This window comes from Xiphophorus maculatus, chromosome 8 (genome assembly GCF_002775205.1).
Source record: "Xiphophorus maculatus strain JP 163 A chromosome 8, X_maculatus-5.0-male, whole genome shotgun sequence".
NCBI lineage: Eukaryota > Metazoa > Chordata > Actinopteri > Cyprinodontiformes > Poeciliidae > Xiphophorus > Xiphophorus maculatus.
The window spans coordinates 12846503-12872042 of NC_036450.1; the positions used below are offsets into that span (position 1 = coordinate 12846503).

The 25540-nt window shown below is 37.0% G+C and overlaps 1 protein-coding gene across 3 annotated transcripts in view; it reads left to right on the forward strand.

The window, feature by feature from the left end:
* Positions 1-7768: 7768 nt before the first annotated feature.
* Positions 7769-25540, forward strand: part of kcnn2 (potassium calcium-activated channel subfamily N member 2) — a 33460-nt gene continuing 15688 nt past the window's right edge. For 2 of the 3 annotated variants that reach the window (XM_023337741.1, XM_023337742.1), the window contains exons 1-2: positions 7769-8704; positions 9089-9184. In XM_023337741.1, coding sequence (XP_023193509.1) covers positions 7892-8704; positions 9089-9184 — 909 coding nt within the window. In that variant the 5' untranslated portion in view covers positions 7769-7891. The remainder of the gene's footprint in view (positions 8705-9088; positions 9185-25540) is intronic. The other variant, XM_023337743.1, reaches the window with a different exon arrangement.

Here is a 25540-nt window from a genome sequence, read left to right on the forward strand (position 1 = left end):
GTCCATTGCCTGCACAACCTTTCACCTACTCTCTAAATAAGGCGTTGATCATCTCTGCTCTCCTGTTAGTTCCTTGCCTTTCACCTTTCACCTACTCTCTACCTCCAACATATCAGTGATGTTTAATTGCAGTTACACCTTTTACACCATTTCAAGTTCAATGTCAAAATCACATTTATATCACTTTTATTTTCTTTAGCTTCTCTGATTTTAGCATTCATTTATAATTTTATAACCATAACTTATATCACATTTATTTTCTTCAGCTTCTCTGATTTATCATTCATTTATGATTTTATAACCATAACTTATTAATTATCCTTATTATAATCCTAATGTGAGTTATTACAGATGTTTTTCTGAAAAGAAACCAAAAGAATAATACATGATTCTAATTATTTACTACTAAAGTTACAGTTACTTGTTTTCCTTGTAAGTGTTCCCACAAATATAAGTGTAAGTATTATTACAAGTAAACCAATATTAATATAAGTATTTTACTTTGAATCTTATCAAATTATCCAAAAATGTTTAGATTTCATTCTTTAAACTTTCATGATTTAAAATAAGGAATAGTCTCAGCTATTTTTTATAAATCTGCAGGCTGGAACTTACTTCCTCTTTTTCCAGGAAACCTGCTTTTCCTGTTTAATGACTCTTTCTGACTGACTATGATTTCTTATGATTAGATAGAAAAAAGTAGAATTAAAGCAAAGTTTGCATGAGACAAAAACAACACACACACAACCAGATTTATTTTATTGACACTTAAGTCTACTGTTGGGCCTAGATATCACTTGAGTGATTCATTTTAAAGATAACTTTATTTATTATTACTGTTAAACTAACTTTATTGACACCTAAGTCTACTGTTGGGCCTTGATGTCACTTGAGTGATTCATTTTAAAGATAACTTTATTTATTATTACTGTTAAACTAAAATCTCCAGCATGGGGAAGTGGGATGAGCTCGGATTTTCTTGACAGTTCACATTTAGCAAACTATTGCTAGGTATATAATTGCACATTTTTAGGTTGCATGTATAACACAAGTTATTGCTTTGCATATTTTTATGCAACTTAATGAAAAGAACAGGAGCAAAAGCTTTGTTTGTGAAACTTTCAAACCGTCAAACAACATTCTGACAAATTTCAAATAAACGTAATTCACACATTTCAAACACGACCTAATGTGAAAGAAAGCAAAATGGATTTTTACATTTTCTACATAATCTTTAGGAGGAATAAATAATTTATACACAAACAACAAAGATTTTTTTGCACGATCCAAAATATTTAATATTGTTAAATCTTATTGCTGTTTTCTTTCCAGAATTTGCTCAAATAAATCTCTGAATATACTCATACTCAGTGCACAGATACATGAACCGAATTTTGACCTCAAGGCACAGCTGCCGCTTGCAGAATAAATAACATTTACTGCAGCACTCTATACAAGCATTGAGTATTACTTCCAGTTACTGAGTATTCTTAGGTTTGCAGTTCACTGTATTTTGTTAGTGAGACTTTTCTGTGATTTATTCAGCATCAAGAGTCTGAAACGGCTGGCAGTGCAGTCAAGTTCTGTGGAGTCTTGCTGATTACCTGCTTATACGACTCAAGTGTGTTGAATTAGAGACGCATTTAAAAAATTGAAGGAAAACCAACCCTTGTGGAGTGAAGTTTCAGAAATCTGCCTTAGTGTCTCAGCTGCTCTATAAGTCATAACGCATAACTGTTAGCTCCCTAATCTGTGGTGCATTCTTCTGCGACACATTTGATAGCACCTTCAAATAACATTGATGCACATGCATATTATAGGTTTGAATCAGCTTCTTAATCTGTCAAAAATCTTCTTAAAATATCTTTTCTACATCTGCCCCATAATTCTGTTACTAATTTAAAGATGTGTGAGGATTTATTTGATCCATCAATAATAATTATACTGAATCAATAACTATAATAAACAAAATAACAAACTGGGAAAAGTGTGCAGTCAGGAATAAAAACCTGAATAAAAATAAAAAGCCTTGAGGTCAAAATTCGGTTCATGTATCTGTGCACTGAGTATGAGTATATTCAGAGATTTTTATTTTTATTTTTATTTTAGATGCACAATCAATGATTGTGCATCTAAATTGGAGTACAGGGCATTTTTACAAATTCTGCTTTTTATATTTTTATTAAAAAAAAAAAGTCCTGTACAAGAATACAGTGATCTGAACAATTACTGCAAATTCCACTACAGGTTACATTTTATATTTATTAATGACATTCATGAAGTCAGTGACTAATCTTGCCCCGCTTTATGGAGTCAGTCCATTGTCGAAGAGAGAACCACAGTCAGGACTGAAAATGTTTCGTCACTGAATCAGAACAACTCTGCATAAATTTGCAGTTACCTTTTCCTCAAAGTGCACCTTAGACAAATGAGGCAAGTGAGCTGTTCTCCTTAGCATAACAGAGCGAATGAAAGCCCAAGCACTGCAACTTTCCTCCTAATTTCTCCTAATTCCTCCTCTTCTCTGTCTGTTACACAAGGACCAATAAAAAATGTGATGATGATTATCTATAATTTCACAGCTGAATAAATATTTCATTCAGTGGGATATGACCATTTAGACTTTGTGCCATTAATCCCACCTGAGGCCTGCAGATGATGAAGACGAAGCTCCGAAGTGATTTAAAGCCTCTGTGCATTAAAATAAAACAGGCATCAGGGGTCAGGGATCTTTTAGCAAGCATCTTCCAGGTGTGGGAGTGCCTCAAATGTGCTGCAGTAGATGGATTAAAACACCCGGATATCTATTGAGGTCAAGAGTCTAGATGTTCTTGTTCCAAATGGACTTGCACCGTCACCCAAAGGAAATCACTTCTGAATTACTCTTTCTGTTGACTAAGCAGTCTGCTCCTTTTTGCTGCTTCATCAACACCTTTAGCCTGTGTGTCTGTGTGATCAAAACAGAGTTTGTGGTTTGGATCATACAAGATAATAGCTGCATTTGGAAAGAATCAAAAATGCTGCCAACTTTTTAATGTATTTCCATTCGCAGAAGTAGTTAATGTGGTTAGAGAGAGCTGCACCAGTCAAACCTAACATAATTTTTCTGGATATGCCAACCATTTCTGAGGAATAAAAGATAATCTACTCTAGATTTAAGTGATGAAATGGAAAAGGCCATGAAAAGATGACAAGTTGATCATTTTTCCAATTTTGGGTCACTCATGTAGTATAAAGAAAACATCAAAACTGACTTTACACAGACATTTAACTGCTTTTACCACGGCTCTTCAAACTTAGCTGGAGCGTACACTTACCTGCAAAATCTTCAAAAAACGTTTACATTTTTATGACCTCAAATCCATGTGTTTAATACATAAAAATGTTTCAAATAATGACTGTTTAGCTTTAAATATTTGTTGATGGGTTAAACCTTCACTGACAAAAATAAACTCTGTATTCAATGAGTACTGTTAAAACTTATTTCTCTCATCTCTTTAGAAAAAAAACAATAAAATTTCCAATTTTCCAAAGTCAATTCCTGATTAGTTGATTCAGCCCTTGAGACAGAACCTGAGTTAGCTGATATCGGACTCTGTCAGGAGACACAGAAGAGGACCTGAACCAGCAAGAATTATTGCCTGACAAACTCAATAAGAGGACGGATCACAGTGTCAGTCTCTATTATGATAAATGCTTTTGTTTGCATCATGCACCTTCCTGCACTCATCTAATTTTTGTCTGACGTTCCCGTGAGATTTTTGATTCGATTTTCCTCCACACCTGGAATGTGTTCAGCATCCCTCAGTGACTTTCTTTAAGCAGATTGCCTGGTTGCAAATTTAATATCAGGAGCAAACAAACACTTAAAAGAACCAGGAGAGACCAGCACTGCTTGCCATTTCAGACGGAGCAGAAAACTCGACTCTCAAGCCTCAAGCTTCTTTCTTTAAGCTCCCGAGAGACAAGTGAGCGTTAATTTTGAATTTTTAATAAATTTAGATTACAGTTTGAATCTACGTTTTCTTTTATACAGAAAGAAACATGTTCCCCTGTAGCGGTATTATTTGTGTATTTTCTTTTTACTTCTGCTAAGTCAATATTGGACTTTTAGTTTTTTAACACAAAATACTTGAATCAAATGGAATTATTTAAAATTGATGACAAACTAAGTTCAGAAGTGAAATTATTCATTTTACAAATTTTTGGAACAGATTTGACATTGATTTATTTATTATGCACATTAGCAACATAGTTTTACCCATTTTATCAATAATCAAATATATTTTCTGCTTACTTAAAGATTAATAAACAAAGAAACAGAATAATGTATCGTTCAAAATATCTTTCAAACACCAGTGATCCATTACCTGAATAAATACCATGTTCATATTTTCAGTTTTGATTGATTGCTTTGGTGCATTTCTCAATAAAGAAATGTAATTCTCAAAACTGCTTAACACTTTTTCAATATTTTACTTTCGTATAGCAACGCATACAAGCAAAGTATTTATTGTCAGTCATGCATGTCAAGATTATCAAAACACCTTGAACTTCTTGTGAGAATCACTGCGACCAAAAGTGTCATGCTGATTAACCAAAAACATTGAAATACATTTTTCTCTGATTTTAGTTGATGTACTGAAATGATTTCTTTACCACCTTGCATTGCACTCAGGTTAAATGTTGAGAGGAAATGTTTGAGCTGTTCAGAAGACCAAACAGTCTTTTTAAACTGTTAAAGCCTCTACTAAAAGAAATGTAAAACATGGCTCAAATCAGCGTAGAAAAACAGCAAGGAAAGAAAAAAACTTAACCAAAAGAAAAGAATAGGGGGGGTTATCATTAGAGGGGAAATATTTGTAGTTTTAGTTTTCATTTTCTATTTGTATATCCTTTCCTTTGTGTTATACACAAAGTATTATTATGCTGAAATTCATTGTTCATTGAAAATTCACCAGTACAAGCAATAAATTATGGCTCTTGAACAAGTCTCCCACAGTCAGGGGTGTGATTTTAATTGTTAGAAAGTACAAATGTTACATCGATTAAACATCTAAACCCTTAGAATATTTTTTTGTACAGCGTTTTGTGGAATGATTTATTCGTTTTTCTGTCATTTCCACCACTAGAGGGAGAAATAACGACCCTCACAGAACTGATAGAAGGAAAACTTCACTAAAAGATAGATAGATAGATAGATAGATAGATAGATAGATAGATAGATAGATAGATAGATAGATAGATAGATAGATAGATAGATAGATAGATAGATAGATAGATAGATAGATAGATAGATAGATAGATAGATAGATAGATAGATAGATAGATAGATAGATAGATAGATAGATAGATAGATAGATAGATAGATAGATAGATAGATAGATAGATAGATAGATAGATAGATAGATAGATAGATAGATAGATAGATAGATAGATAGATAGATAGATAGATAGATAGATAGATAGATAGATAGATAGATAGATAGATAATGAAGTCTGTTGTCTGTTTCATTCATTTTCACTCCACATAGAAAAAAGCGGCGAGCTTCAGCTTAAGGAAGGTGGGGGGGTGTCACGTGGTGTTCGTCTCCAGCCAATCAGGATTAAGTGCGCATTGCGATCCTGTGCAGAGAGGTTGTTTTATTGAGAGGCTGCTTGCGATCAATGAGCGAGTGGAGCTGTCCGCCGTGCTGAAAGTTACTTCTGTGATTGGCTGTTTCTTGGCTCCGCTGGCAGCTCCCACTTTCCTCTTTCCGAATGTAACAAATGACGGCGTGCTTGTATTTTCACACTCTTTTTTTCTGCAGGTGTATAGTCATTATTTTTGTTTCCACAAATGACTGTTAGTGAATGACTGGACTACATCTGGAACAATAAAAACCCCGTTAAAGAAAACAAAAAACTGAAGCCCCTTGAAATGCAGAAAACATTTCTCCAGCATAGAGGCTCTCATACCTAATTTGTTGCTGCTGTAAATTCAAGAGGCGTGGATGATTTGAGTTCGGGCTCCCTTTTTTTATGCCTCACCAGCTCCTCAATCGCGGGTAGTTGGCTGTAATTCCTTGGGGGGATATAACTCTCCTGCTCCATAATAACACAGCCACCAGTGGTCCCATCAGTCCATGGCTGCACACACAAACCCTGGTCATATCCGTACGGGCAGACCCTGTCACAGCGCCTGGTGAGCAGAATGAAATCATAGCTTTAAGGTACAAGAGATACGTGCAATGAAACGATTTCTAGTATTTCATATTTTTTACGTTTATTCCACCATCTTCAGTGTGTTTTATTGAGACTCTATGTAATAGATAAACACTTTGGTGTGCATAATTGTGGTGTTTTAGCAAAAGGAGCCACTGTCGTCTGCAAATGCAAATATTTTGCATAAATATAACGTCTGTCTCTCTTTGCAAAATAGCTCAAATTCAGCTGGATTGGATGGAGAATCTATGTGAACATGAACTCCTCTCCACGTATGATCAACTGGATAGATCTGGATTTCATCTGGGCCATTCTAGCCCACTTTGATGCAAAACACTCCTTGTCTTCAAGGACTGCTCCGTATTTGGTTCTGAGCAGCTCCTCTGACCCTGCTGAGGAAGAGGAATCCCACAGCATGATGCTGACACCACCAAATATGCACCCTTCATGAAACATTACTCTTTAAAACCACATTTTACTGCAGATGAGGCAGCAAATCATTTGAGTTTTGTTCCTACAGCCTTTACATGCAGAAACTTTCATTATTTTCTTTGTTTATTTTTGTTTTCTGCTTCTTTTTTTTTACAGAATAGCGAGGCAGCCAGATCCAACATCTTCTTTAGCCAGGACAGGACACACAACAGCAATATAGGATTGGACTAACAAACTTGTTAACCTGTTTAATGACCTCAGAGTAAACTGGGGCTAATTACTGCATCACAGTGCACATGTATTTCTTTTTTTGTAAAAGATGTTCAAAACATGTATGGTTTTTTTTTCTGCATCAACTTCTTGACTTAAATCTTAATTAAATACAGATATGTGTGTAAGTGCTTTAGAAGACATGAAAATGTTAATTGGATATGAATAATTTTGTTTCTGTATTCAATGTGTTTGCTGTATTTAAAGCAGAATTGGGCAAGTTCAGTCCTATCCAAGTCCAGAGCTGCTATCCTGCAACTCTCAGATGCATCCTCTCTCCAGCTGAATCAAATTAATGTCTTGTCACCTGACGTCTGCAGAGTTGAACGACTACTGATGAATTTCAGCCTTTTAGTTCAGGTGTGTTGGCGAAGGGATGCATCTAAGCGTTGCAGGACAATAGCTCTCCAGGACTGGGGAAACCCTGATTTAAAGCAAATAAATCATAAATGTACAGAGGACTTAAAGGAACGCTTAGCTTATGTGTGGCTATGAAGAGATATTTGGATGGAAGAATATTTAATACGGAGAAAATAACGACTACTACTACTACTAACAATAATAATAATAATAATAATAATAATAATAATAATAATAATAATAATAATAATAAATATTTTTATGTATTAAAATAAATGCAATAGTATATTTAAAAATAATTTGGATAAAACTGAATAAGCCGAAAATTTTAACCCTTTTCGTGGCGCAATTGTCTTGTAAAATCGATCTGCACTGATAGTTTGTACTGATATCGATAATATTAGACAGAACCTCACGTTCCAACCTTCTTCGTGACGTCGAAACAGTTGTTTTGGTTCCCCCCCTTGCTCCCCCTCTGCCCAATCGGAGGTCCATCTCTCACTTTCTACCGGAGCCGAAATGGATCTGCTCTTGCAGCGGCTCCGTCCTCCTGTGAGGAGGACCATAACGCCCTTTGTCGGGGGCTCTGTGGCGCCTGACCGCTGCTGTGATCGGCAGCACTGACATGGAAACCCCCTTCCAGCTGCACAACGACTTCTTCCCAGAGCAGCAGCAGCAGCAGCAGCTCCAACACTGTAAGTACCAGCACTATTACTGCGGACCCGAGCAGCAGCAGCGCGTCGGCAGGCAGCACGACCAATGCTGCACCTGCAATAGCTGCACCACCTGTGATGCGAGAAAAAGCCTCGTCTTTCGCGGGACGTCGCCGACCACTGTGGGAACTTTGAGGACACCTTCCGAGACGTCTTCGAGGCAGGGCTGCCAGCACAGCACCGCCTGCGACTTCACACCTTCTAGTCATGGTAGTTCAACTAGACATCATCATCATCCTCACCACCAACATCAGCAGCAGCAGCAGCAGCAGCAGCAGCAGCTGTATCGGCAGCGGGGCAGCCAGGGGAGCAGCCACAAAGACAGCAACTCCTACAATGAAATAGCCATGAGCAGCTGCAGATACAACGGCGGCGTCATGCGGCCGCTGAGCAACTTGAGCTCGTCCCGCAGGAACATACACGAGTTCGATTCCGAGTCCCAGCCTCTGCAGCCCATTTCCGCCGCAGATGCGTCGGACAATCTAGTATCCAAGCCGGAGAACAATTCCGCCACGCTGATGCCTTACGCATCGGGGGACGGAGGGGCAGGCTGCGGCCACAAATCGGGGAAAAAGAAGAACCAGAACATTGGGGAGAAGCTGGGACACCGGCGGGCCTTGTTTGAGAAAAGGAAGCGTCTCAGTGACTATGCTTTAATCTTTGGGATGTTTGGGATCGTTGTTATGGTTATAGAGACTGAACTCTCATGGGGAGCCTATGGCAAGGTGCGTACTTACTCAAACTTTATGTCCCGCTTGGGCGATTTAGTCACTGCTCTGCTCTGTCACTGTGGATGCAACTCGTATATTTTAAACAACTTCTTCCAAAAGTGTGGAAGAAAAGTCTGCGTAGTGCAGCGTCCCAACACATACAGGCCGAACCCTAATGATTATGATTAAAAAAAAAAAACTGCAAAGTCCTGGTTAATTGCAATGGTGTAAAAAGCACTTACTACATAAGTAAGTAAGTGCTTACTTACTTATATAGTAAGTAAGTAACTATATAATTGTATGTATTGAATATATACAATTCAATATATACATTGAATTGTGCATGTATTGTCATCATGTTTAGTCTTGTTTGGCTTTAGTGTTTTCACTCTTTTGCAGGAATCCCTGTATTCATTAGCTCTAAAATGCCTGATAAGCCTTTCTACAATCATTCTCCTGGGGCTGATTATCATTTACCATGCAAGAGAGATACAGGTAATGTCCTAAGTCTTTTTGTTCATTCTCCTGTATACCTTTTTATTTTTATTTATTAATTTTGTTGTTGTTGTTGTTTTAGCAAAGAGATCAACCTCTGGACACTGTGTATGATACTGAGATGAGGTTTATGATCTCTGTTGTCCTGTTGCACTTTTAGGTGCAATTCCAGTTGTGGTTTTTGATATGGGTGATAGCGGTGACAGAGTAATTTTTTTTTCCACTCAAAACATGTTTTTTATTGCTTGTTTTCATATAAGTTGGGAGATGGGAAGAAAGATTGTGACATTCACACCATCAATGCTAATACAATACAGATCAGAAATGCCATATTCTGACAACACAGTTACCGTCCTCAGAGTGTCATATACAGTAAATCCTGTCCACACTTTGGTCTAGATTTTGGCTGCAATATTTCTTTCTCTCAGCTTGCCAGCACACCTTTAAATCTCAGAAGAAAACGTAAAACAACAATAACATCTCTTAGCGTTTACATGTTAATGCAAGTAGCGGTGCTCGAAGAGGAGACACATAATTTTCTCGTCTTTGAATGCGGTGATGTTGTTTGGTCTTTAGCTTTCACTGGGTTCACCTTTAGCCTTCAGCTTCTTTGGTAAGATGAAAGTGTTTTTATATGGAACCAAAGACTGCTAAGAATCTGTGGTATCCTACAAAATGTTAGAGCTAAATTTTGAACTTTTTCAGAGATTGATTTGTATACGAAATGACACGAAATAGAAAAGATTTAAGGAAATGACACTCATTTTTATGTTATTTGGCAAAGACAATTAACCCCAAATGGTGTTTATGTTATGTCTTTTGTATTTTTGTACCTTTTTTGCTTTTATTGCTACTAAATTATAAGATTAAACACCAATAATTTGTTGAGTTATTATATGTGGTTGGTCTTTGCAACTTCATTTATTCATAATTGCTGTTGTCACAGACTTTTGATGATTGAGTTTTGAGGGCATGTTGCTAAACCCTTAACAGGAAGTGAGCCTCCACTGTATCTGTTCTCTGTGTAAGAAAATATGACCAGTGGTTCACAAATTTTGCTGAAGTTACCTGGTTTATAGCTTCAGATATATATATTTTTAGACTTTTTAAGACACGTGTCATTTTTAATTCAAAATGTCAAATGCTTAGACTGCTTGGCTTAAACTGGAATTTCCTTGAAATTTTTTCAACATTGTTAAAATCTTGCTTCATCTTTTCTGGTGTGCAGGATGTAAGGTTACATCCATAATATTGATGTTGAATGATAAGTACTAAAGAAAACAACAAATTAGACCACTAATTCACAAGGTGAAGTAATAATTAATGTCCTTCCCTTAATAACTCATAATTACAGGTGCTAAAACTACTACTGCGATATAATTACTAAATCTTATAGTCACATTTGCTGCAACATGAACATGATCTAAACATGACTGGAGTTTAAGCTCTCAGCAAACATTTGTGGTCTGAGGCTGCAGAAAGTGCAGATGTTGCAGATGTTGGGGAGTCTCTGGTTCGCCAACTGTATCTTAAGACCAGAAGTATAACACTGGTCCACTGATCCAAGAAGTCTTTGACATGTGAAAAACGAGGTGTTAACCAAACGACTCATAGAGACTTGTTGTACCTAAACATGTCCAATATTGTCTGATGACTGTAGGAGTTTTGACAAAAACTTCTTATTGCACGAAATTCTGCTCTCCTATCTCAGGTTTTAGTTTTATTTACAATGCTTACAATCTGAAAATTTTAGAAGATTTTAATCAACCTAACTACAAAAATATTTTCTCAAACATCTAGCAGCAAATAACTTGTTCAGCAGCAAAATAAATACTAACAAAATTGAAGCAGAAATCAGTACTAAAGTTTTAATTTGCTCTGATTAGTTGTTTAATTAAAACATTATTTTTAAATATAATTTATTGTGGGGTTTTTTTTTCAAATTTTAATCAAGATTCTCAAACTGTAATAAAGCAAATTATTTCCCCAAAAATCAAGTGTTAGTTTTAGAGATTCAATGTTTTTGCGTTAATATTTCCAACTTTTTTGACGTTTTGAAACAGATCAAGTTTCAAGACGTTCATGAAAATTAGATGATTGAATTTTTAATTGTGCCTAACACTGGTGAAAGTTTTTCTTTTTACATATAAATGGTAAACGGCTTCTACTTGAATTGCACTTTTTTAATCAAATCCAAGATCTCATGAGTACATTACACCAAGATCTGTCGTTCATACAGCAGCTACAGTGGAGTCACTGGGGCAGACTGACAGAAGCCAGACTGCCACCACCAACATGCAAATCGGGTGAAGTGTCTTCCCCAAGAACGGATATGGACAGATTAGGGATTTGAACCAGCAACCCACTGGTTACAAATCTCCTGATCCTCCTCAACCACTGCCCCAGTGTAAAATGTAAAAAGAAAAAAAAATCCTCACATGATGAGACAGTACTGAGATGCTCCAACATAAGTCTTTTCTAACATTGCCTTAGAACAGTGCTGTGCTCTGTCTTCCTGACTTCATTGAGTTCATGCCTATAATTAATTGCGTTATTTTCTGCAGAGCGAATGCGTGCTGCCTGAAAGGTTTCATATATCTGAAGCATACTTTTTTTTTTTTTTATATAAAATTAAATCAAAAAGAAAACTTCACTTGAAAGGGAATGCGACGCAAGCAGTTCCGCAAACAGCGTCATATTTAATCAGTTAATGCTTCGTCTTATGCATGAACAAAACTGTATATTGTGAAATGCCACGAAAGGTAAACGCTGATCCTGCTGGTTTCTGTCCGGTTTACGCTTCCCTGCAATATTTATAGATGCCTCGCACGTTTCTCTCTTTTGCTTGGATGAAAAAGGTTAGCTTTCTTCCTTTCTTTTGATCTAAAGTCACATTATCAGTTGAATGCATCAGCCTCGTTGGTAAATTTAGTACTCGCAAATCCCACAGGAGGCTCAATCATCGCGTTGTGGCACTGCTTTCAGCTGTGAATCTTTCTTCATAAAGTATGACAGCAAAGCACCGACATAACTTCCACATTGTGTCTCACTAACTAAGAGTTCCATTTTCCCTGCAGGCAGGTCCAAGTAGATGCTAGAAATTATAAGGTAAATTTGTCTTGTGTAGAACTTTACAATTTATTTTTACTTATTTTAGCCTCTGCACATTTAACTTAGATGTGGTGTGAGTTACTACATCCAGAAATATATTAAGACTTGAGAAAATATCGTGATAGTTTTGCTTTTGAACCTCAGATTTAAGAGGGATATTATTGTTTTTGGTCCTCCAGTCAACATGTGGTTTTGTTGGATCCTGAGAAGTCCTTTGAGGGATTTATTGGAAAGGTGCTAGTAGGGCATATCTTGTAAAACCAAAGCAAAATCTGTGACCATATTTTCAACACAATATAAAGCTTGTTCCCAGTGCAGGCTGGACTACAGGGCTCTCTCTTGTCTCTGATCCTTTCTGTAATTTTCATAGTCAGGCTCTCAAGGCATAGTTTAGTCTGACATGGAAACATCTCTAAGTTTTTTGTTTTCAGAAGATGTGGTTCTGCTGGCATCTTCTGGCCATGATTATTGTGGAGCGCTGCAAAAGCTTTTACGCAAGTCAAGTAAAGAAATGGTTCTCAACTTAATAAAAAGGATTACTACCATCCAGGTTGCCCGGTCAGTCTTTTTCAAGCAGAACGTATCTTTGTGACTTGTCACAATCATTTCTGAAAGAACAGAATATAATCGGTTGAAATTAGCGTCCTCTTTTGGTAGGGTGTTAATCTTCATCAGTTTGTGTTTAAGCTGCTGCTTCTCCTCTGCATCAAAAGGAGCCAGCCAATGTGGTTCAGGCATCTGATCAGGCAGCCTGCTAATGACTCTTTTTGGAGGATTTCCATTCAAATCCCATTTAAAGGTGACAATGGGAAAGACCCAGAACTCGCTAAAGGGACTTTAGATACTTTATGGCTTCAGAATCTCAGGAGGTTCCTAGAATAAAATGAAAAGTGTTGCAGGAAAGAAGGACGTCTGGGTTTCCCTCCTAGACACGTTACCTCTGCAACTGATTCTCAGAACAGCAGAAAACAATGAATGGATCAATGAAACCTATGGCAATTATGCTATTATTATTCCACCTACAGTTGAAACTTGATATTTTCTTGCACTATATAAAGGAAACTAACATTTTTACTGTCTGGCTTTTCTGTTTAAGGTCAGTTAGGATTACCAACATTATTTTCAATTGCTAAATGGAGGAATAATAAAAGTCAGGTCAAGTTTATTTGTGCAGCACATTTCAGCAACAAGGCAGCTCAAATAGCTTCACACCATAAAAACATTGTATAGTCACCAATTATGAAACAGCAATACAGCTCATACGCATTAAAATTATTATGCATTCAAACGTTTTGATGAACAACCAGATGATGATAAATCAAATTAAACTGGATATTTTTAAAGACATGTTTTGTGATTTGATGAAACTAATTTTCAGTCTGTTTCCATAATGAGAATCAAATCTGGAGAAAAAAGAGGAATTCCTCCACTTGCGAAGAACAGTGTTGTGGCTTCATGTTGTCTGGTTGATTTGCTGCATGAGAGATTGATAGATGTCATCATGAGGAAAGACCATTAAGTGTAATTACTGAAGCATCAACTCCTTGGGCACAAGTGTGTCCTCCAAATGGACGATGACCCTATGCACATCACCAGATTAGTCGCAAAGCGCCTTAAGTACAGCAAGGTCAATGTTTTGGAGTGGCGGTCACAAAACCCTGATCTCTATTTCACAGAATATTCATAGACAGAGCCGTAGAACCGTCTGTGAGCAAGATGACCTACAAACCGTCTTAGTTACTCCAGTTCTGTCAGGAGGAAACTACTGTGAGAAGTTTCCTGAAGAAAATCTCTAATTCAGCATAGAAATAATGTCAGAAAGGGAGAAAGAAAAGTTTAAATTGTTTTTTAATACAGCAAATGTAAATATCTGGATTCAGCTGTGTGTCGAATCATGAATCCTTTTTTATAAAAAGACATTTGATTACCTAAATGGAATAATTCAGTTTTTATCTCAGGAACAAAAATGACACCGAAGCCCTCCTTTCCCCCCTGCTATCTCAGGAACACTGAAATGCTCATTTTAGCTCCAGAACAAGCTCCTTTTGAGCTGCATTTATTGTCAGCCGATGCATATTTACCCCACAGGAAGGCTGTTCATACCTCTTTGATCCGAGCTCCTCCGACAGTCATATCAAACACCAAAGCATGTTTCACACCAGATAGCTCTCCCTTCACAAAGAGAGTGGTTTTTCATGTACTGACCTAAAAAAGAAGAACGTTGCCACAATTGTTTGCCACAGAGTCAATTACTGCAGCTCAGGTTTCACCACAAATTCTCAATAACTGCACTCTGGAGATGAACCAGGGAACATTATCATGTCTTGCTCACACTTCTTGACTCAGGGTCTTGTAAATGTAAAAGATGATGGGAAGTTCTGTCTCGCAATTCATCAAACCCCACTGGGATGCAACCATCATCCAGTTCCTTTTGCTGTTTAGATCCAGCTCACCGTGTTTGCGCTGCGACTTCCACCACACCAGCTGCTCCTTTCCTTCCTCGCCTCAGGCTCTTTTGTGGCGGTTCTGCTACTCTGTCAATACCCGTTTCCTGCAGACTAACATATGTGCTGGCACACACACTCACATAAGGATGCGTGTACATGGATTACTTAATTCCAAATTAGTCTTGATCACAACACATATGTATACAACCTTGTTGGGGTGTGTGTGGGGGTGGGCGCGCGTGTGTGTATCTGTTTTCTTTTCATGTCCTTTAGCCTCCAGTTTCACAGGAAAGGAAATGTGGCAAAATCTCTGTTTAAAAATGTTGAATAAAAACCTAAACTTGTAGCTTTTATGTAGTTTTATGGTAGATTTAGTCATACAGACCTAAAGTAAGAGTTTTGTTCCAGATTTTGAGTAAATGAAGGAGCTTTTAAGTGATTTGACATCAATGTCTGGTTGGAAAACTCAAATGTTTTGACCTGCTAGCTGGTGATTGTATATAAAGTTGAAGAATTTAGTAGTCTTGTTTCATTCTCTTAAATCCACTTTCTTAACATCACCAATAAATAGGGCAACAGATTGATACTGCCACCATTATTCTCAAAAGTTACAGATCTGAAAGTCTCACATTGTCACTTCTAAGTATTATTCCTGTCAAATAGTTATTTTCCCTTATTTGACAGTGTTACATATATGCTGAAGTCAGCATCGGCCCAATCCCCGACACTCTAAAACTGGCTTCTCTAGGCAATGATACTGGTTTTCTAGAAGGTTCCAGACTTGAGTCTTTGAGGTTCCTGGTTTGTTTCAGGATGTCCTCACAAATTCTCCTTTAATCTGGGGACAGTTTGTGTCAGATGGTTGAAACTTGGATCCAAAGCACATGTCCAAATGGATAAAGCTGGATAACATTAATGCCCTGACCCTTTACTCTATGAAACATTTTTAGACTCTGCTTAAAATCTCAGTCTGTGCTAGGAAACCAACCAATCTGTATTTAACTCTCCTAATTCTGCCAAGAGGAGTTGTCCAAAATTAGCCCAAAACTATGAAAAAACCTTGTTGATGACTCTTTAAAAGCACACATTTCTTTGAGGTACAATTTGCTAAAAGACATTTATCCCATCGTGAGTAGGGAAGAAGGTATATATATCAATCTGTATGTATAATTTTTACCCTGTGAGAATTATTGAAATTCAACCATATTTTAACTTTTACATCAGGTTCTTTTCAGAAATCACTTTCTATGCAAATTGTTAGTTATATAATCAGTTCACTCTGGGGAAACATGGTTCAAATAAATCTTTTAAACTTTTTAAATTATTAGCATTCATGCCCATGATGAGTGTATGTAAGCTGCAACTGGAGAAGAGTTTTAAGGGGGAAAAAAGATGCAAATCAGATCATTTGATCAATGTTAGATAATAGCGGCTGAGAGGCTTGAAAGTCTGTAAGGAAAGCGAAGGAAAACCATCTGTGCACAGTTAGCTATCAGATCACAACCACCGCCATCCCTCAACATTAAAAATCTATCACTGGTCTCAAACAGAGATAGGCAAGTACATGTACAAGTAGGTGTTTTGTTTTTTTTTTCCCTGAAAAGTTTACAAAGATCATATATGTGCATTTTATAACAGGTTTTATAAGATGTAGAGTAGATCCGGTCAGTTGGTCTGGAAAGAAATATTCACTCTTCATCTCAAAGACTGCATGGAAACTAATATTCCAAAACAGCCCCATTAAATTTAAGGAGCCCACACTAAACTAAATTGGAAAGTGTACGGAGAAATGTCATTTTAACTTTAGTGCAAGCCTCCAGTTCCAGATAGGAGCCACGCATCAACCCTTCGCTTTAATGTGATGTTTCCTTTTTTGACCCTTACTTCACTTCTTGCCACAAAAGTGCCAACATGTTTGCAGTGTTGCAAAATAGATTTCTGCCTCTAAAGAGCACTTTTCCACCCTGCTCCTGCAGTGGAATAGATTATGCATGCACATCCATGTGTAGTCACAGATGCCTGTCAGATGTAGAGGCATAAGTCAGGATGATGAAATGTTTCCTCTCACTATTTTCAGAAATCTCAAAACTGATTTCCTTGTCAAGCTCTGGAAAAGGTTTTAAAGCACAAACACTTTCCCCCTTGGCATAGCTGAAAACTCCCAAGGTTGGGTCAGACAAGATGGAGACTGGATGCCAGTTATAATTGTTTTATGGAAACATCGTCTTTACTTTTGCAGAGATCTGGTGATCTACTGAAACAGCTACTTTACAACAACAACTCAATACATTGTTGGCCAAATGTATTGTCACCTTTGGATAAAGATGTGTAAAAATCATGAAAATAAATTCATCTTTTATCATAGCTGCATAATTTCGCTCTCTTGATTTTAGAAAACTTCAACCTTTAGTTTGTATCCATCTATTTAGTGAGTACAAATCCCACTTAAAAAAAAATAAGTGGTTTTAAGAAGATCAATATTATCACTATTGCTTAAAATATATGCAACTAAAATTTCAAATCTATGATTTGTAGTCCAGGTCTTTGTTGCCCTGTGGTATTAATAATATGTAACTCAGTACAATTTTATTCACAGGCCGAAATGGTGGGATGGAGGAAAGGGAAATATTCCAATTCTGGGGACATTAAACCCTGAAATCAGATTCTATTTAAATGCTAAATATGAGTTTAGTAGTAAAACAAAATATTTAATAAATGTAGAATTTGCTAAATAATACCAGTCAGCAACAAAAACATTCAAGTGGTTCTGATGTGAAAGAAACAATTAATATGGGGAAAAAGCCTTAACAGCAGCTGTTAACTATGGTAGAGGACGTATGATGCTTGTGGGCCTTTTATAACTGTAAGATGAGAGAGGATTTTAATTAAAAATCTGTTGGACTCGACCATAAAATTGGAAGTGGGTCATCAGTGGCTTTTTAATAAGATGTTACTCGACTCGACTGCGTTGCAGGCAAAATGTGTTTAATCTTTGTACAGAATAAACACCTATTATATACCTGTAATTATAGTACGGGGCCCAATAATTATGTCATTTGCCTTGTAGCTCTTCATTTGAGACTTTTGCCCTGTCTGTTTATTAATGTTGAATTATGAACACTGACATTAACTAAAGCAAGTGAGGTCTGCGGTGCTGTTTTTGAATTTCTTTAGATCGAACCATGGCGTGTTGCTTTATGAGACATTTTAACCTTCCTCACGTTGTCAGAGAGGTTCTGTTTATTATTGCTTAATACTAGAGATTTAGCAGTAATCAGGCCTGGGTTTTACAAAACATTGTTTCAAAAATAATGTGGCAAACCACCGTAAATTCAAATGTTTGTGAGGGACAAAATGGCAAGTCGTCAGTTAAAAACAACATCATGTGTTTAATTCAACATCTGTGTCTGATATAGAAATTTATTGATCTGAAACAAAAAATTGAAGACAGCAAATAGTAAAATGTAGTGAAATTAAAGGCTGGATTTTCTTAATTTGTAATGTCAGTTTATGTTACTTCAATAAAAGATTCATTTATTTAAATGTGTACTATATATTCTGCTATGTCTACTCAAATAGTCTGTAGGTTCAGAAAAACTACCATAGATGAATTTATTTATTGTACTTTCACAATTCATTTTATCACTTGAATTTATTTTTTTATTCAGATCAGATGTTTTATTTTCCACTGTTAAGTATTTATATAAGCCATTTTATGACTCCAGGGCAGGTTTGGTGCATTTGCAGCAAAGCATGAAAATGAGTCTGTACCTCTGTCGTGACTTTGACTTTCTGTTGCCTAAACCTGATACTAGCTGCAAGGAGCCGAGATCCTCTTCTTGTCATCTGACAGCTGATGAGCGGAGACTTTTTCTGAGCAGACACAAACTCACATCAAGGACCTCTTTGCTTGGGAGCATCTGTTTTGAGGACACCATATCTCTCTTCACCTCATAGTGACAGCTTTGCTGAGTTTTGCAAAACCTTTTTTAAAAGGCTTTTGGGGCCTGTCCTGTTTTTTGGTAAAAGTGAGTGCTGTCAGACGGAGTTAGACCGTACAGACCACAAGAAATATAACACACCACAGTGTCGGAACTTGCACCAGCAAATCCGGCCGAGGCTGAACCCGACCGCTCTTGTCGAGTCGCCTTCCCTCTCCTGGTGCTGCCTAGTGTGTCAGAGATATGCTGCAACGTGTGCAGGAGGCGCTCCGCATTTCTCAAAGTGAAACCTGTCCTCCACCTGAGAGTCCAGACGGGAGTCGGATAACCAGCGCTGGCTGGTGACCTCAGCGTTTTCACTGAGCGTCCAGGCTTTCAGCAGCAGAGACGCCCAGTCATGCCAATCCCAAAGATTATTTATTGATGGTATTTACTGCATGTGACTTTAAACATTCAGATGATTTTGGATTATTAATGTACACAACTGGGCTGCAGCCACTGCTTTCTGAAAGACATGCAGATTTACGCGCTCTGACTGGAACATTGCTTGAGTGGACAAATTGCAAATGCAAGTTTCAGACTTAATCTCGAGAAACAAAAGCAAACTGAATCTGCAGCAGCCTCAGATTTACTCGGCAAAGTGGCCTCTTAGTGGCTCACTTTGATAACATAAATAAAGCATTGCTTTAATGCCTAATTGGACTGAACCTCTCACCCTAATTTACTAATGAGACTGAGCGATTTAATTCTCAATGACAAGATATATGTTTCCATCTCCACATTACACAGATTAAATATTGAGTCCCATTCCATTAGTTTTATTAGGAGTTGCGAAACCAGTAAGTAAACTAACCGGTGTTTTGCCTGAACGGCTTCCAGACAGCTCCAAGTTCATGCAGGGAATAAAGCTTAAGATCTATTCAGCTGTGCTCTATATCAACCTGACGTGAATAAACTTCTGTGGTGATGAGAAAAGGGGCATGCACTCTGAGTGATTAGGCCGCATTTTGAGTCCATCAGGAAACAAGCTGACTATCCGAGAGAAGCATTGGATGAATTAATGTGTCTTCAGTAGGAAGCACTGTGCTGGTTGCTTTCTCTTTGAGGTTTGTTTCACAAAATTAGGGATTACTCTGTGTGCTTCTTTACTCTACTGTCAGTATGAGGCTGTAATATTTGGAAAATATTCAATATTGTAAACAATATTTTCATCTACAAAAGGTTACTTGAATGTTAAAGATTGCTGTAAAGATGCTAATGCTGATATCTACCTTAACTACTTATGCTGGCATATCTAAAAACACTGTTTATATTTATAAAAAACATTTACAAGCTGTAGGTGAAACTTCAAGTCTTCTCACATTTGAGAATTATGTGTATTGCTCATGAAGTATAATGTGTGTGTACTGGGATAAATGGTTTAAAGGTGGCTTATTATGCTTCTTTGAACAGACTGGGTCAGGTCTATGGGCTACGCAAATCATGTTTATTACATTTTTTGCACAAAATCATTCGTAGATAGTGAGATTTCAGTCTCGTCAGCTGTGCCCATTTTGAGATCCTTTCATAAAAACTGTTTTGGGGCCTCTTGTCACTTTAAATCAAAATAAGTCACCCAACTCAACGTTTACACCAAACATGAAAATGTCTGCAAACAGAGCCGCAATTATACAATCGTATTGCTTTCAAAAGCAGAAGTAGAGCCTCCTGAACAACCAATAAGAACGCAGCAAGCAGTTTCTGAATGGTAAGTCAACAACAAAACATCCAATTTTAAGTACAAAAATGTGCAAAATGTGGATTTTGCATTATATGTCCTCTTTAAAATTCAGACTGAGTGGAGAGTTCAATGCGCTAAACAGTTTATGAATGTCCCCAAGTGGTTATACTGAATAATTATGATTTTTAAATAATAAGAATTAGGTCCAGGCCCTCTGCTATGTGTAAACAGCAAGCATTTGGAATGCTGAGGTGGTTCATCAGTGCATCTGCTAACTGCAGTATGAAAATGGGAACTTATAGCATTGTGTTATTATTCTAACATTTTTATAGCAGGGGATTTGCATCCAAATCAGTCACCAAGCCAGTTTCAAGCGAGGATTTATTCAGAAATTCAAAATTTTGTAAAACTCCAAAATCATTCCTGAGTAAATGTTATCACTTTTTATATGTGTGAATTTTTCTCACTTATTACTTTTGCATCCATCTAGTTACAGTCACTGCTTTGAGATTTCCGTCGGCTTTGGAAGGTATCGCTTCAGGCACCAACAATACTGAGTTTTCTTAGATGACATGGCATGACCTGAGTAGTAACGACAAGAGTTCAAGTTTTGCTTTGCTCCCTTTCTCAGACAGCCTGGGGCAGCGCTTGTCGCAGTGGTGAGCAGACAGATCAGTCTGACAGAAGTATGAAAGAAATGCATGTAGTGAGAGCAACCTTTTAACACTCTGGCCAGTTGAGAGGAGACTGGCCAGAGGTAATTGTATTATGTTACAATTACCGGTGGGTAATTGTAACATAATATGTCCCTCTACTGCATTCATGTTTTGACCCAATGTTTATTACTTTATTTAAAAGAAAATGTCTAATCAACATCAAGCTTTTTCCAAAAGCATATCACTGATACTAGACATCTGTGTTAAGATGCATAATTTTATAGGACAAACAGTACAGAGGTAAGTTTCTCAGGTTATGACAGTCCTGTGTGGGATTAAATCAAAATCTTTCATTTAAATTATCTTCAGGAATAAAGTTATAGATAATTAACAGCAAATGAAGGTTAGGTGAGTACAAGCTGCCTCCTAGAATTGTCTTCAGGTTCTGCAAGTTTCACATCCATTAATGTAGGCACCAAAAACCAAAGACAAAAACAACTAACGTCTTAACCGAGCCATTAGTATGCATTATATGCCGAATTGCTAACATGATACCACTGCCATACTACTGCATATCCACAATGCATTCAGATTTTGTCCAAAGCTAGCTGAATTTAATCACATAACAAAAAATAAAATATCTTTTGAACACATTAAATGGGGTCGTAAACCAAATATTCACTTACGATAATAACAAAAGTAATCTACAAATGCAAAGAAATCAACGTTAATTAGTCTAGCAATGAAAGAGCAATAAGAAAATATAATGCAAAAAGGCAGAGAAAGCCAAAAGAAAACAGCTGATAAAGTTAATTTCCTGGCTCTGGCTGTATATTTGGGGTTGCTGTCCTGCTAGAAGGTGAACCTGAATTATGTTGTGATGCGACATAATATGAAAAGTTTTGCAAGACACTATTTTGCAAATTAATTAAGAAAGTTTGCATTTACAGTCATTTAAAATCATTCATCAGTAACACACACAGTGCGTTGTTTCTATTTTTCTCCATATGTCTGTCATAACTCCTGCTTCTGCTGCTGGGGGGGATATTTTCTCATCTGATGTAAAGGGCCCTTGGGGGTGTTGTATTTCAAGTCATCCATTACTATAATTGCTTTTACACACCAAGCAGGCTTTCCTCATGCAACCTAGCCTAAATGTTTAATTGCGCAGTTTTAAGGTTAACAAACTTCGTAATTGCTTTTGACAGGCCCGGTTTGTTGCCTAAAACGTACAATAAAACGTGGCTTGTTCTTTGTGCAAGCACTACGATGTGCTCAACTGCTTCAGGAGTCTCAGTTCTTCCAGCAAGAAACTGTAGTCAAGTGCGGTCCCAGCTTGTGTTTCGTTGTCTACATTACACTAAGTTGGAAAGCCAAACAAGGGCAAGCTGTGGTTAGAGTTACGCACTTCTCCGACAGATGTCAGTCTGTTCAAGAAGCTCAGTGTCCATCATTTGAAATGAACAACTGCCCTTGAAATTTTAATGTGTGTGTTTTCTTGGGTTGGAGAGGTAAACGAGCTGCAGAGGCTTTGTTGGACAGTTATACTGCTTGTTCCAGGACGTGTGTTTATTGTTGCATTCTCTGCTTTGTTCCTAATGTGCCAGCTTGTTGACGCTTTGTATTTCTGGCACAGAAGCTTTTTGCAGCAGAACTGACTCAGAGGCGTGCAGCGTGCGCTAAACTCTGTGTGTTAATGTGACGCGGTTGAAAAGCTGAAGTATTCAGAGTCTCTTTAAAGCCGTCAAACTACGTATGTGCAAAGCATTCATGTATGTCTGCAAGAGAAGTGGCAGCGCACATTTTTTTTTTTCGCTTTTTTCGTCCTTGAGATGAGTGCATTGAACAGGAGCTTTTGTTCTCTTGAATTTGACATATGAGGGTTTTTTTTATTTTATTAATTCTGTTTTATATCTGAGCTAAATTTACCATCTAGGTCACTGATCCCATTAGCACTTCATGAATGGGGCGGTTCTTAACGTCTATAAAAAGAATCCCAAACTGAACTAATGGAAGATTGTCGGCTAACCGCCTAGTCATGATCCGACACCACGATTTAACTGAATAGGAACAATTAATTTTTAAAAAAATAGTAAAACAGCCATGTCGATGGAAACACTATCAATTGTATTTCAGTCTTAATCAATAAACCTTTTTGCAACTGAATTAGATTTGGGTGTAGAAACTTAGATATATTTCAGTGTTCATTTCATTCTTACCCCAGTTATTGCACATTTGAGCAGCACATCGCTATATTTGATGCCTAGAGCAAAGCAAACTACATCAAGCACAATAACAGTGAACTATAATTTTCTGTGAATTTATTAATCATCTTTTAATATAAACAACACAAAAGGCTTGAAGGATAGGTTAAAAGATATTATCATGTATATACAATATGTATGTATTTAGATTAAATTTAGCTATTTCATCTAAATACATTTTTTAAAAATGACAGAGATTTGGCAAACTGAGTGAGAAAACATTACAAAATAAATTTCAAAACATACAATTACAATTACAAAATGCTAAGCTCACATAACTAATATACTTTTTCAGCACCTTTCACATAGTTAGGTTACAAAATGTTTCACATCAGACAAGCTTAAAAATAAGGACAAATTTTATAAAAAAAAGTAAAAGATTTGTTTTTGTTTCATTTGTCTTATATGTTTTACTGTTCTAGATCGAGAACCACTCAACTATGATCATGTATGGTTTTGATGTGTTTCTGCTTCAGCACGCCTGATTCAAATGCTTCTATTACCGTCTCAGCTTGTCATCAATTGCTGCTGAAGCATGTTGATCACTCATTCGTTTTAAATAAGATGTGCAGCAGCAGGGAAACACCTGCAAGACATTCAGCACAGGAGCCCTGCAGGACCAAGGTTGTGAACCCCAAAACAGGCAGATGTGAGACAGAATAGTGTGATTTAAGAATACAAACTACAGCTTATGAAGTCCAAATTCAAAACAAATGACTGGAAACAAACAACACCGAAGAGGCAACAAGCCAAACCATAGAAAAGTGGAGGATGTGGCAAGGAGATGAAGCAATTGAGAGGCTTTTAACTGCTGGGAGGATTGATGAGCAGCAGGAGGACCGGGCGTGTGAAAGCTGTGCAGCTGGGGAATAACCTGATCAGTGGAAGCTAAAGCAGGGTGAATAATGAAAACAGACTAAACACAGAGGAGCTGAACAAGACTGCAAATGGTTCAAACTGAACCAAAAACATAAACACTAACAGTGAAATAGGACTCTAAACTGGTACACAGTGAACAGAAGACAAGGAACAACAAAGGAACTAAACATAAGGAAATTAACGTTTTTTTTTTCACCTTAAATGAAGATAAAACCCCAAAATAATTCAAATACAAAAACAATTTAAAACCAAAAAGACAAACACCAGAATATTAGTGTATATATAACAGTTTTTGATCTGATATATATTGTGCCTCAAGTCAAGAATCTTATATATAATGTATAAAATCTTAAAATCAATTCTAAAAAGAATTGGTTGCAAATAAAAAGATGTTGGACAGGTAGAAGTGCATTCCCTCTTTTGGGTTTTGGTCTTAATAATCTTTGTTGGCTCTTAAAAGTTTAATATGTGTTATAGCCTGATCTACAGGAGATAAAATAATAAATGACAGCAAGTTACTATAAGCTTTTAAACTGTTATTAGTACTATATTTCTATGTTTTTGAAGGGTTGACAAAATACTATGTTTTCTAATGTATATAAATAAACTAGAATACACATTGAAGTGGTTTTGTTTATTCTTATTATTGATCAAATTAACCAAAGCTGTGTTTACTCCTGAAATATTCTGTTATCGATATCCTTTAACCCTTGTGACTTGTAGATGCACATGTTAAGGCTCATTCAACTTTAACTTCACATCACTTAATCAGATATGCAGAAGAATGTAGAAGAAAAAAATCCAGTGGAAAAGATCCATGCCACTCCTCAAAAAAAATCTGCCCACCTTGCTTTTAGCAAGCAAAACCTTCCCGCTCTCACATGACCTCACCTCCTATGGCTAAAGATTTCATACAAACTGCAAAGCTTTATTAATGTTGAGCTAAAGGTTCAGCCGACCTTTGCACAATTTTGCCTGCAGCTACGTTACTCTGTAAGCAGAAGCACTGTACTGTATGTGCATATTACAACCAAGCACATTGCTAAGGTTTTTGATCAAATGTAATGGTGCAGTTCTCCTTTTCTTTTCTTTTTTAGAAAGCTGTCCACCAGGATAAAAAAAAACAACACAAAAAAACTAACGTCTGAACTGTTCGCTCATATTTGCTGACAGCAACGTTTTTTAAGATATCTACTGCCGCTTGCGACGGCTGGTGCAGTCAGAGGACCTTGACGTGATTAAGTGGATGGAGAGAGAGCAGCTGTGGAGGAATACCAGTGCTGTGCTTTAGAGAGAGAGAGAGAGACGGGGGGAGAGCAGTTAATATGGCTAGATTTA